General features: G+C 43.5%; 1 protein-coding gene across 2 annotated transcripts; it reads left to right on the top strand.

Moving 5' to 3' along the window:
• Positions 1-1042: 1042 nt before the first annotated feature.
• Positions 1043-12527, top strand: Zyd (sodium/potassium/calcium exchanger zydeco). Of its 2 annotated transcripts, none has more exons than XM_070660895.1 (8): positions 1043-1610; positions 6785-6958; positions 8164-8351; positions 9144-9381; positions 9489-9620; positions 10107-10322; positions 10393-10494; positions 10745-12527. In XM_070660895.1, exons 1-8 carry the CDS (start codon positions 1586-1588, stop codon positions 11086-11088), a joined length of 1419 nt encoding a protein of 472 aa, XP_070516996.1. In that variant the 5' UTR covers positions 1043-1585; the 3' UTR covers positions 11089-12527. The 2 variants fall into 2 exon arrangements, with proteins under 2 accessions (XP_070516996.1, XP_070516998.1); XM_070660897.1 differs by lacking the exon at positions 1043-1610 and adding an exon at positions 3618-4432.
• The last annotated feature ends 1597 nt before the right edge of the window (positions 12528-14124 follow it).

Below are 14124 nucleotides of genomic sequence, written 5' to 3'. Positions count from 1 at the left end.
TGATACGAGCGGAGAACAATGTCATATGATTTTTCTAATCTTACGTGTCAACTTTGTTTATTTGCTTGCGGCGCCGTCTTTAATCGTTCTGTAATCGTACGGTAAATATATGAAAAACAAATCGAAAGAAGCACACTTCAGTATTTCCACTTCGTAAAGAAAATCGCAACCCGGCACGTATTTCAGATACATTTAGCGAGACCGCGTTTAGTATGTGAAATATTACACGCATTATGCAGCACGATGCATTTTGTATGAAGGATGTGATCAAAGTTGCATGATCTACAAAGGAAATACGCAAATAACTATTTGAATAATTTTCGCCCTCGACGTTACCCAGAAGAAAATTTTCCACGTAATTAAGCATCGAGCAATTTTAATTAAATTAAAATAATTATTACCTTTCAAAATTTTTATAACGCGATATAGGGACGTAGGATATATCCTTCCGTTTTATTAAAATTCGAAACGAGGTCGAGGTTCGTTAATACGTTTGAATTTTAGAGTTTAAATTAGGCAGAAAAAAAAAAAATTTTAAATTGCGGTACATAATGAGCGCGCGAGGCGGTCTGGTAATTACGGAAGTTCAATTGTAAAGTGTACGAGCTCTCTAAAAAGGACAATCAGGTGGATAATCAGGCAATTAAACGAGCGTCGCGCGCGTTAATTCTAATGCAGATATACCGATGCAGATGCAGAGGTACTTACGCGTTAAATCAACACGCAGACAGCAAGGCGGTTTGGTGCGTTTGCACCAGGCGAATTGATACACATACGTGAGTGTGTAATGCATCTTGTAATACATTTTAAGCTCGAGACTGCCAAGTTCTCAAGGAAGCTTGTACATACGCAGGATGCTGCCTTGTTCCTTTAATATTACTCAAAGATTATTAAAAACCAATAAAAGATCCTTAACTTTATATATACCATAAAATAATTTTTTTGATACTGAAATATTAATAAAACTATGGCATTAAGATTATTCGCTGTAATAATAACGTGATTTCTAACAGATTTTATGACGCTTCGGACTTAATTTCCAGACATTATATATCGGATGAATCTCTAAATTGCGGCTGGTCCAGCTCGATTAAATCTTCAAAATCGCGCGGTGCCGCGTATAATTGCGTTAATTTTCGCGATCGCGAAGAGACGTACGTGCGCGCATGATTGAATACACCAAGAACGAGATGCCAGCCCATTAATCATTGTTACTAAACCGCTTCGTTCTGCAGCATCAGCACGACACACGCACGCACACGCGCGAGGTGTGCGCGTCTCTGCCTGTATAAAATTACACACCAGAATGAAATATATACGCGCAAGGGTATTTTCCTTCCTGATGCCCGTTGGGCGATTGCTCGAAAGTGCCGGAATGACGCCGGATGCACGTTCGCGTGTCGCAAATTTCGGAAGCCCCGGTCGGCCGGGAGGCTGGAGGGCCTCATCACCTACATGCGGCCGCGATCCGGCAGCAGGCATTACGCGCGAGAGAAGAGCCAGAGGGAGGGGCGATTCCAACAAACGATGTCGGACTTCGGAGTAGATGTTAATGTAGTATGTGTGTGACAACGGGATTGACAACATGGATACGACTGACCTAGGAGGAGGTGTGTTCGAATTTTATTTTCGATAATATCACACCGGAGGAGACCGCGACGTATTGAAACGGTTTTGCACACGAGGCGAGGATGGTGTTAACCTGCGCGGCATCCGGTGGAAATCGCGAGAATCGGACGGTGGCAAAAGGAAAAAAAAAAAAAAAAAGATTTCTTCTTTTTTTTTCTTCGTTTTTTTAAAGAGAGACGGGGAAAGGGAGAGACGAGAAGCATCCGGGGTGTGCATTCGGCGTGCTCTTTCCCTTTTCGTCCCTTTTCTCTCCCGGTGCTCGCCGCACTGCGCCGCGAACGCGGGAGTTGTCGCGCTGTGAACACAGGAAAATGTGCGGAAACCGCAGCCCAGAACGTTCCGCGTTGACGTTAGTGCCGATCGTTAGTTCCACGGGGAGAGAAACCCGCGGAGGGAAACCGTTTTGGTGATGAAAGTGCTCAGTTTAAAATACGTACATGCAATCCCTCTTATTGCCCCCCCGCGATATTCGTGACATTACACGTCAATAGCGAATACTCAAGCATACGAACACACACACACACGCAGACACATACATGCCTCCTGTCAGTCCCTTTCATTTTTCTCCTTTTATTTTTCGTTTTACGTCTGTCAAATTTAACTATTCAACGAGTTCGCTTTGCATTTTTCTCTTTCTCGTGCCCAAGCGATCTCTGGTGCTTACAAATTATGCGCTTAAAGCCGATGGCTTCTTTTCTGTTTAACTTTACTTCTTATTTTCACTTTTTTCTTTTTTTTTCTTCCGACGAAAAGGAAAGGAAAGGGAGCCAGAGAGTACCTCTTTATTTCAGAGCATTTGCACGAATAGCAGATATTTTTTTTCTCCCGCGGAAACTAAATGGAATTTATTTAACATCATCTGATTCATAAACTAGTTAATTCAAAATCTGTGAGTCTCGTATAAAATAATTCATCGTGCAAATATGCATTTTACGAGAATAAATGTAAATAACATTCGAGTATATTTCACTAACTTTTTTTTAATTTAATTTATAGGGAGATATAGTTGCCTGTGCATATATCGCTTTTGCTGCATTTGATTACGTTCTGTGGCATTTTTCTACTTGTTTAAATAAATCACAAACTGCGTATGCATTTAGACGAAAATTATTACATCAAGTTTAATGATCATGAATAAACGTTGCATATTAAATAAAATGATTAGCCAGTTTCCAATTGAGTTCTTTCACGATGGTTTTTCTTTAATAAAAGTAACGCATTACAAAGAGACAGACTATTCTTTGCGTGCACGAGTTGCGTGAGTGGCGCACGTTTTATTTCTACTAATAATTTAACAAAATTATAAAAAAAAAAATATATATATATATCATTAATAAATTCTGCGTTCAGTTTAATCTGTCAGTCACTGTCAAGTTTAATCGGCCAATTATTTTCAAGCACATAATATAATTAAATTATTCTTTTTGCTAGTAAAATGTCGACAATCACATTTAATAACTCTAAAATCCAGAGATGAGCTCTTGACGAATTTGTCAGGAATTATTATCGTTAGTGCAGATACAGGCTTCTTTTTAATTATTGTAGAAGACAATGAGGTACTAAATGAATGACTTAAGGCATCCAAAAGATACTCAAGAAGCTTATGAATTTTCCACAGATACGTCTTGAATATTTTCAACGAAAATTTTCCTCCTCCGGGAAGCTTCGAGCTTATTAATGGCATGTTAATATTAACAATGTAAATAACATAAAAAGTTTATCTTCGCATTGTACCTTCGTTAAACAAAGTCTCCGCTTTCATTACGGGCATTTACATCGATCTTCAGTAAAAACAAAGTATACGAAGTGACTAGGGCATTAATTAAAAAGGCCACGGTCCGGCGGAGAGCTCGTGCCAAAACGGCGAAAAGCTTTAAACGGCTTAAAGCGGCTGATATTAAGCATGAGCCGTTTATGACACGGAACTAATGAAAATTAATAAAAATGACGTTCGCATCGCCCATCATCCTAACGCGTTCTTTGTCGTTCACTTACACATCGCGAGAATCAAATTGACGTGTAAAACCAAACAGAATTCACGGCAAGCTGAGAAAATCCGTTGCTTCTTTTCCTATCCGCCTGTTATAAACCTTGCCTATTGTAAACGGGCGGACGCACAGAAAAGGGGATAATCAATTGAATAATTAATTACGTATAAGAACAGCTGTAAACCACTGAGCGCCGAGCGCGAAGGTGGACTAACGACAACAGATCGATCAATTTCGAATTAATTATTGTGATCACGCAGAAATACGGTGCGGCCGCGCGTGATTAACGCTTGCACGGCTCGATTTATGGAGCAACCCGTGACGTGAGCCAACGTGAAGACCATTTGTTTACGCAGTGACATTATACTTGAAGTATTTCTTGCCCTAGCGTGTCTAATAATTACGACGAGGCCTGCGATGCGTGCCTTCGCGCGCAACAGGGCGATTAATCGCGCAAAATAGCGGATTAAAGGCCACGCCGAAGTGGGTGAGGAGGGGGAGGGAAGCGGGAAGAGAAACGCAAATAATTGCGGGGGATATCGCACCGGCTATCGATGATTCGGCGGTTAACTGATTATCTATTTATCCCGTCCATCGGCCACCGTCCGCCGGCAGCTTGCGCCGCGCCCTTCCGACCGAACGAATCGCCGTAGAGCTCGGGAGAGTCGTTGAGTCGTCGTGATATATCTACGTTTATACGACGTACATTAGACATGAATGGCATCTGTTCTGCCAAGTTGAATGAGAGCAATTTAACTTCTTTAGGCTGCTTAATCGGTAGGAAGTCACATCCAGTCACATAGCGATATATACCGGTAAGAGGCACCAATACGCACACGTTCGCATGATCGCTTCTCCGAGAGGAGAGGAGGGAAATCGCAGGGCGAGAAAAAATTAAAATAATAATATATATTAAAATATATGAAATTAAAAAATTATCTTATTTATATTTAAAAATATTCAAATTAAGAAATATGAATAAATTATTATTGTTCATTTTATTATCGCGACGATCGATCCATATACGATGGAATTAGATAATCCAGTACGAACTTACTACCATTATGCCGGCGACGTTTAATCCTTTAAAAGGATAATCCAGATCTGACGCACATTACGGTAATCCGATTATACTCTTGCAATGAACGAGGAATATTAATAACTCAAAAAAAAAGAGAGAGAGAGAGAGAGATCAAATTTTGAATAAGCTACTCAAGTGCGTTCTCTTCAAAAAAAATTTTTTTTTAAGTATTATTTGTCATTTTTTATTGAAAGATTTACGTCTGTTACTCAATTAACGGGTTCTAATTAAAACGGAAACAAGACAGTGGTTAGAAATCAGACTTCGCTGATATCTTTAACACAAAAATTCAGATTATTTCCAAACTTTCAATGAAACCTATGTATCTCCGGGCAAAAATCGACGTATCATATATCGACGTATGTCCCTCTGATTGCCCGTAAAAAAAAAAAAAAGATTGAAGATACGTTTTAAAATAGAAAAATTGCTCTCTCTTTTTTGTCGTAATTGTCGACGCGACATGGCCGGATGAAAACTCGATGCAAAACGGGACCGGACGACTTGGTGAACGTTTCGCGAGAAGAGTAGCTTTAAAAAAAAAAAAAAATTGGCTCGCTGAAAAATTGACGCTAACGAGCGGGCTGCGAATCGGCGCACGTACGTACGTACAATACATACATACGTGACGATCAATCGTACGTTCAGTCGCACGTCCCCCGGTTTTTCCGGGCACCTTTTGTGGGCGCGGGGCACCGGTTCTCCGTTCACCAAATAATTCGGCACGGCACGGCGGTTCCATAAAATTGAAGTAATGGCGGACGGTAACGAGACGTTTCCTACTTGGCGTATCGTTATCTTACCACCACACGATCCGATTTGGACCGTCGCGCCGCCGACGTCGTCCGTGTGCCCGGTGCATACGCGCGTGACATTTCGTGTCAGCGTTCAGCGTTTCAGCGGGAACGTTCCTATTCGGCGAGTCAACGTACGTGCTAATACACCGATTTCGTAACCATCTTCTCGATCTGCTATCCCGCCTCGCGGCCGCCGTACGCCCCGCTCTGTTCCCCTCTTAGCGCCAGAACGAGCTGCCGGCAGACTCTAAAAAGATAATAGTTAACTTTAAGCTCTTCCCTCGGCTCTTATCGTATTAACCCATGAGCGGAGGTCACGTGAGACCGGGGAAAAAGCCTCTGCTTTACATTAAAGCAGCAAACACATAATTGGCGACGTTTTATGACGCTCGTGTTCTCGCGCGGCGTGACGTAAACGCCGACGGAAGAGAACGCGCGCTCGTGAAATTACCGAAAACCCCTGGAAAACGCGGTGCCCTCCGCGTCGCGTCCTTTATGTGTAGTAAGCCTGAAGGAAGTGATCAAATGTATCAAAATTTCAAGAAAATATAATTAGCTAATTTCTTACGGCTGAAACCTTACTGCAGCAATGTAGACCGTGCCTAAATAAATCGACACGACGATGCGTGTCCGATTTGATTGATACGCGCCGCGATTCTTTCTGTATCTCGCGTTGCGCAACAGGGAGAGAAAAAAAAATCGTTTTTGTCAAACGCGAGGCGCGGTACTTCCGGAATCGAGTCATTATGCGGTCGCAATGAGCGCAAGGTGCGGCAAAAATCAGATCGAGGGCCGATCGCGAGAAAGAAACACGGAGAAACGACGCAGAATGAACCACTTTTGTTCCTTTCGATGAGCAAGTCTATTTTCGGTTGCCTCGCTTTTGCTGGAACAATCATCTTGGTGCATAATCTAATGCAACACCATTATTTCCAATTGTAGCGTTAATTAATTTATACACAATGAGCTTAAAAGTTGGATTTATTTATTTAATATTTATTCAAAGAAAAAAAAAATAAAAAATTGCGCGAGATGATAATCTTCGTTAATGACGAGGATGATAATGCTTGCGATATCGATGAAGTAATTCGAGGCACTTCTCTCGTAAGGCCAATGGCCCTCTCCCCTTCTGCTGGAACTCGGTGCTCGCACTCGAACTTACTAATGAAACTTATTCGCGATTATAAAGCAAGGGAGGTGAAAATTATTCGGGGAGAGTTTCGGAGAGAGAGTGTTATTCCGGCTGATGCTGCACTGCTCATTTTACTTAAAGTATGAACTTACGTTTTTAGGTATAAATTGTACGCCGCCGGCTATAGAAGATTTTCCACACGACTTGTTTGATGAAGAGCAAAGACAAGGTGGTGCCGTTGTCGTACACGTCATCGTGTCGCTTTATTTATTTATCGCCTTAGCAGTAGTATGCGATAAATTCTTCGTACCTGCTGTAGAAAAAATATGTCACGGTAAGGGCTGCACTATATACTTTACTTTGATAACTTTTTATACATCTGCGCCGAGTGTCAAGGATCAAAAAGTTCGACCTAAATGCCGCTCAGCTTAGCTTTGCTTTGCAAACTCTTTTGCAATTTTAAAATGACACGAAAATCGATCCAACTTGAAACTTTAAAGACCCGAGTCATATTCGGCTCTCGTATATAAAAAGCAATATGTTTTATTAATTACAGACTTTTTAAAATAAATTTTTCTCGAAGGAAAAAAGAAAAAGAAAGTGCTAGGGCATTAATAATTACATTATGTGAGGTGGATGACGTAACTTTTTCAATTAATCTCAAATTGAATTTTATAGAACGGGATTTAATAGAGTTCATTAGAGTTTTAACGTTTAATTACGAAGATAATTGATATTGAATGGTACTTCGCGTGCGTCTTTTGATGTTAATTACCTTAGCATGTAATTAAGCTTGAAGCATTTAACTCGTCTAACTTTCGTTAAATATTAAGCTCGATATAAGTTAAATATTTGTTTTTATTTTTGAGAAGCGAGAGGGCGAGATTATAGGAGCTCGTTACTATAACAGTTGTCTATAATAATCTCGGCCTCTCCCTAAGATTATAGACTCTTACTTATAAACACTATAGTTACGTATAGCCAACATGCACCCACGCGGCGGAGACTCGGGTTTATTTATTTAAAACCAGTGCAATCGATCTTTGCAAAGCGAGGCCGAAGTGCGGGTCGAATTAAAGCGGATTATTTTGGCGCGCTCGGCAATGTCGAATTAATTTCAACCGCTCGGGATACGCGAGCTGTCGAATCGATGCCCATGCTGCGGCATATCTGCGTCACTGCGGGCGCCAGACACATTTTCACCGATTATCATAACGTCCCGTCATTCTGGCTCCTCGCGACATTTCTTGAAATACGATTTGCCGTTCGGAGTTTCCTCTCATCGTCACTTAACGCTGAGCGCGTCCGAGTTCCGTGTTCAATTTGCGCAAATAGAAAATGTCGCGCCGAGATGAGACGAGATCGAGCAGTCCCATTTCCCGATAAACGATACGGCGACACGCGCGTTGGAAAGAGAAACGGACGATCGCTGAAAGAAGAACTTGCCTGACGCGCGGCGCTCTTACGATGTTAAGGAATTAATTTACGTGAAAATGCACGCGTGGGAAGTTTAATGTGAAGACGTACACTGCATTTCAGCACTCTCGATGTCAAAAGACGTAGCCGGCGCGACGTTTATGGCGGCGGCGACGTCGGCCCCAGAATTATTCGTGAATGCCATCGGAACATTCATCACGGAAGGTGACATTGGCGTCGGGACGATAGTAGGTTCCGCAGTATTCAACATCCTGGCTGTTCCAGCTTGCTGCGGCATCGGTGCGGGAATGGTAGGTTGCCAAGAGCACCCTATAGTTAAGAAAAATCTAATAAACGCGACGAGCGCGAGGAAAAAAATTGTAGATAAGCGCAAACGAAAAAAAAAAAAAAAAAAGAGAAAAAAGAATACAATGCTGTAACGTTGATTCGAACACACGAGATACTTTTTGCGAGAGGATAAATGCGAGCTCAACAAATACGTTTTTAAAACAGATATATTACGTTGAAAATGTTTTGTGTTATTAATTTTGTAGTGCGACACTATTTATACTAACCGATAAGTAATACTTATGTAATAATGTAATTAAATCTGAAGACACACCGGATTATTATTTTTCTACGTTTCACGATGCGTATTTGTATTTCTTGGCGATTATTTTAGTTTGATAATTATGAGTAACGACAACTTTATCGTGCAGATACAATGCGTATCAAATTGATATTGATAAATTGAGCTCTGATATCAATGTGCGTCAAGCAATTGTCAAAAAAAAAGAAAATGCGTCGCAGTGCGTGATATGTAATCAATGTTATCGAAAGATGTATAAAATATGTATTAATGTTATCGAACTTGGCGCTTTACTAATATAAAGCCTGAAATTATTCATTTCTATTTTCGATATGCAAAATAATTTTAATTATTGGAAATTTATTAGAAAGAATTAGACAGAATTTTTAATTATTAGTAATTTATTCAAAAATTTAAAAAGATACAATAAATTTTTATACAATGACGAGTATTACATCTGTTAAATATTCACGCTGCAATTGAGCGCATAGCAATAATTTATTTTCATGCACAGGTGGTGCCTTTGGATTGGTGGCCTGTTAGCAGAGATTGTCTCGCCTACGGTGTCACAGTCGCGATTTTGATATGCATTATACACGACGAGCGGGTGGAATGGTACGAGGCGTTAACATTGGTGCTCTTGTATATTGTTTATATCGCCGTGATGTATTGGGACAAGTCGTTTCAACGGTGTACAAGATTCCGCACGAGCGAGGATCAAATATCTTCAGACGGTCCACGAGTTACGACAGGTAATACAATTAAGAGAAACAAAAGTGAAACTCTAGCAGAACGTTTTTCGCTTCAAATGAAAAATGCATACATTTTTTTTCTTCTTTTTTTTCCTTTTTTTTTGCAGATTCTAGTGACATTCATTTACCAAGACCGGACAAATTGCAATCGCCCGGAGATCGCGTGGAGCAGATTGCCACTATCGACGTGCCGCTGCAAAACGGCGGGACGAAAACGCAGGAGGAAAATCCAGATCCTAGTGAGTCCGTTCGGCTTTTAAGCCACCGAGCGTAATATTTGCTTCGCACAATTACGGGCCACTTGTTACGCAAGATATTTGCCGCAGTGGAATTCACTGCTAGTTGCGAGATAAATAATTGTTTACTCTCCTGGTCTAATCTAATCGAATTGATTTCCACGATTGTCAATTATATACCGGCGCGGGTGCGCGACGGCGGTACTCGCAAATTATTATAAAGCAATGCGTAATATATTTGTATGAGTATGAGAGAGAAAACCACTTATCGATCAAGTGCAATTAACAGTTTATGAATGGGAATTTCCAGAGTTTCGAAACAGCCATCGAAATCGGAAATTGAATATTCAAATTCAAAACGCGCTGATAAGCCAGCGACACACTTTACGTAAACGTTACGTAACGCTAAATAGAGACCTTTACAGAAAACGCGAAAGACCGGTCAGCGTGTCTGTCAAATATCTGAAATTCTGACGTATTGCATAACAGATTACGAGTACGAGCTCCTGGTGTGGCCGGCGCACGCCGGATGGCTGAGGAAAACCGCCTGGATCACAACGTGGCCTATTCATCTGGTATTCATGTGTACGATTCCCGACTGCGAAAAGCCACGATTCAAGAACTGGTTCCCCATCACATTTCTGATGTGCATCATATGGATTGGCTCGCTCAGCTACGTGGTAGCGTGGATGATCACCATAATTGGTGAGTGGTAATTTTACTTTTTAATATTCGTTCACAAACAAGCTTAAAAAAAATTTCGTTTTTTTTTTAGGAGACACACTGAAGATACCAGACTCTGTAATGGGCATTACTTTTCTCGCGGCAGGAACCAGCGTACCCGAAGCCGTATCAAGCGTGATTGTCGCAAAGCAAGGTATAAAGTTGTTAACGAATATGCATATGACAGAAATTAATTTCCTGGCGCAAAAGTAAATGATTATGATTGATATTTAAACGTGAAATTTTTCTTACATTTAAATTCGCGTGATTTCTTTTCATTTTTTTTTTTTTTTACAAAATTACTGGAATGTATTTTATGCAAATAACGCAGAGAGTTCGCCATCTCTCCCCTTATATTTTTCTCATCGCGTACCTACTTTTCACCGTTCCGTTACGCTGTTCAGGACACGGATCGATGGGCATCAGCAATTCGATAGGATCGAACACTTTCGACATACTGTTGTGCCTCGGACTACCCTGGCTGATCAAGTCATCCTTCTCGCCCACGCAGCCCGGCAGGCATTACATAAGCATAAATTCCGGCGGGCTGGAGTATAGCGCGATATCATTGCTGTCGACGCTCATGCTGCTGTACATCGCGTTCGCCTCGAACAAGTTCCAGCTCGACACGAAAGTGGGCCGCGCCTGCCTGTGCATGTACGCCGTGTTCCTCATATTGGCGTCGCTGATCGAGCTCAACGTATTCTTCATGGTAAATCTCCCCACCTGCCAAAGGACGGTGAAATGATCGAGGAAACCCGGGACGATGACCCGCCCATAATGACGTACGGGCGCGGCCTCGCTCGCAATCCGCGCCGGAAACGTTCTTTCCCTCCCTCTCTCCCCTCTCCTCCACCCACGGACTTACCGAGAGACCCGAGCTCGAGCGAGGGGTGTTTATTTCCAGCCGCACGGGCTACAGCCTACCGTGTGTACAGTTTTAATATCAAATGTTATCGCCACGCTAGAACCATGACATGTAACGCATTTTGTATTTACTTACTAAAAAGTCTCTCTTCTCTATCCCCGCGACCCCTAACCGCCACCCCTTTCACGGGGCTTCAAAGAAGGCCCGTGCTCACCTTTGAATAATTATAGCCGGCATCTCCTCACTTCGGCACGTACATTCCGACACGCGTACGCGTGTATCTCACCCTTCCCTCCCTCTCTTCAGTTTCTCTTAATTTTCACTTTTATTGTTAGCTTCTCCTTTCCTCCCCCTTCTCCCTCTCCTCCGCTTATCTCTCCCCTGAAGTACGATCACCGTGCTCACGGCCATATTACGTGCGCCGAAGGACCAACTTACAATTAGCCACAGTAACGAGCCATGGATCTCATATCGCACGATCGAAAGCTCGCCCAGGGATGGTGGACCCGTGCGAAAGTCGCAAGGGAGAGTCGTCGGCTCCGCGGCAACTTTTCGGCGAGCGACGGAGCTCGGATCGGAACGGGAAGGTGCTCCGCGACTGTGCCTAATTGTATACGAATGCGCGAGAAAGACTGCCGGTTCTATTTATCATTTACCGTAGGCCTCGGCGTAGCCGGTGCACGACCGCGGGGGTGTGTATTTTTTTTTCTTTTTTTTTTTATGTGCGAGACACGCCGCTCGAATTATCTCAACCGCCGAGGCGTCGCAGCATCCGTTTCGGTATATGCGAAATTTATCTGCTGCTAATGCAAGCATTAAAGTATAGCGCCGCACAAAATTCGCACTCAGCGAAGAAAAAAAAAAGGAAAAAAAAAACCAAAAAAAAACAAAAAAGAAAAAAACAAAACAAAAAACGATGTATTCCCAATTTTTTAGTTATCTCCGCGCCTCTCCGTTGGGAAACTTGTCGGTGGTACCCGACGAGACCGCGGAGGCCATTCCTATCTCGATCACGCGCCTTTTTACGCCGCGAAACGTAACTGATGTATAGCGAGACGCACAGATGCAGACACAGAAGCACGCAGACGGACGAACGGACGGACGGACAGACAGGGACACGGGACACTGCACGCATGCACACGCATGACGTGAAGTCGAACCGTTGCAATGACCCGTCGCGCATCGTATTCTTCTGCGATACATTTTTCCATTGCGACACACAAAAATCTGTGACTGTAAATGTGTCTAGATAAAAACCGTAACTTAACATTTAATAAAGTACTGTAATAAGTTATTAAAATAATACAAAATCGACAGTCCTTGTTTCTGTAAATGTGTGTAATTAAGGGATGAGCTGTGCGTGACGAGCGCGTTACACGCAGTTCGAGCAGATTGACTCAAATCCGGGAGAGAGCGCCTGGAATTTCCACGAGAGATGCGCCTAGTTCGTTCCGTGACGCGAAGCAATTTGATCGATTGACCTCTGGAATCGGATATTTCAATCGATCATGGTTTATAAGCTGCCACCGGTATCACATCGGGAATTATATATTTTGCATTATACGATTAAAGTGACACGATTCTATTTCTTGTCCGCGCGCGTGTGTTTTTAATGCATAATCTTCTTACGTCCAAATCGAAAGGCGAACGAAGCGGAATTCGATAATGTCGCAAGGATCGGTTCTTAATTAATATTTAAGCACACTCAGCGGTACGGTAGGTTACTGAGTTCCCAGTGCTGTTCGAAAACCAGCGTACATTCCGTCGCGTCAAATTACGTCGAATTATGAGAAACGAAAGGTTGTAGATTTTTAAAGCGGATGGCAAATTGCCGTCGAGGTTCGACTGCCAAGCGAACAACGTCGACAAATCTCTAAATCTGAGATCCGCCGTTTTCAGTCAAGCTCCGTGTATGTACAATTGGCGAGCGTGAAACTGTCTTCCAACGTCCGCGGGGTTATTGATATGGGAATAAATAATACGCGAGATTTATGTCGCCGTGCGTCACCGTGCCGGCAATTCTTTCTCGCGACACGTCCGCTTTGGGAGTTCGATCGCCGATGTTACGGGCCGGCAAAATCGACTCGTGGGACGACTCAATAAAAGAGCCGCCGGCCGTCCCACGGACGTCGGTCGCAATTTTATTTAAAGTCCACGCAGATATATATGACGCACCCCGCCGCTCGTGCACACACGAGAATTCCTGAAAATTCGGGCCTTGGCACTGATTCAACCGACCGAGTTTACCAGCGTCTGGCTCCGCATCTCGCGAGACCCGCAATGTATGAGGAGATACGAGTCGGGTCGGGACGTTGGTACCGCCGGCCGCGTAAATTCTTTAACTATTTGCAACCCCGTTCCAGCATCCGCGTGATCCCGACCGGCGCTTATCCTGCAGGTACGTATGCGATTTTCTGCATTGCGTCTCGCGGGTGTCGCGCGAATCACGAAACGCGCGGTCGCGTTCACCAGCCTCCGGATCTGCGCCGTGGAACCGACCGAACGAAGGCTCGGTGCTCTCGCGGCTTTCCCTGGCGTACGCAGGCCGTGGATCGTGCTAATTAATCTCGCGATCAGTTTCGCCGGAGCTCGCGGTCTTCTGCGGTAGACGGTGTGCGGCAGCGCGTGTTGCGCAGCTTCGAACCCGGGCCTCGTCGCGAACGTGCCAAGTTTTCGGCTTTCGAAGGGAGGGCTTTGAAGCTGCGAGACATCGGCTCGCGACTAACGACGCCTCGTGAACCGGGTATTTGCCTTCGCCGCGGTATATTCGCGTAGGCATACGAGAGCACGTTCACTGTGGGTGTAATTTAGGGTAAAAACTGCGGCGACGGCGAAGGGGTCAAAGGGGTCAGAGGGGGAGGAACAGGGGGGAGGGAGCGAGGGGTCAGTTGCGTGTCGGCGCGGCGGATCTGCAAT

The sequence above is a fragment of the Cardiocondyla obscurior genome, linkage group LG08, assembly GCF_019399895.1.
Source record: "Cardiocondyla obscurior isolate alpha-2009 linkage group LG08, Cobs3.1, whole genome shotgun sequence".
NCBI lineage: Eukaryota > Metazoa > Arthropoda > Insecta > Hymenoptera > Formicidae > Cardiocondyla > Cardiocondyla obscurior.
This window is presented reverse-complemented; position numbering and strand designations above follow the sequence as displayed.

Excerpts from the sequence above, each read along its gene's own strand:
- Zyd (XM_070660895.1), top strand. The coding sequence starts at position 1,586 with ATGGATACGACTGACCTAGGAGGAG. Across the intron at positions 8,352-9,143 it reads GCGGCATCGGTGCGGGAATG|GTGGTGCCTTTGGATTGGTG; the intron begins GTAGGTTGCCAA and ends TTTCATGCACAG. Across the intron at positions 9,382-9,488 it reads CGGTCCACGAGTTACGACAG|ATTCTAGTGACATTCATTTA; the intron begins GTAATACAATTA and ends TTTTTTTTGCAG.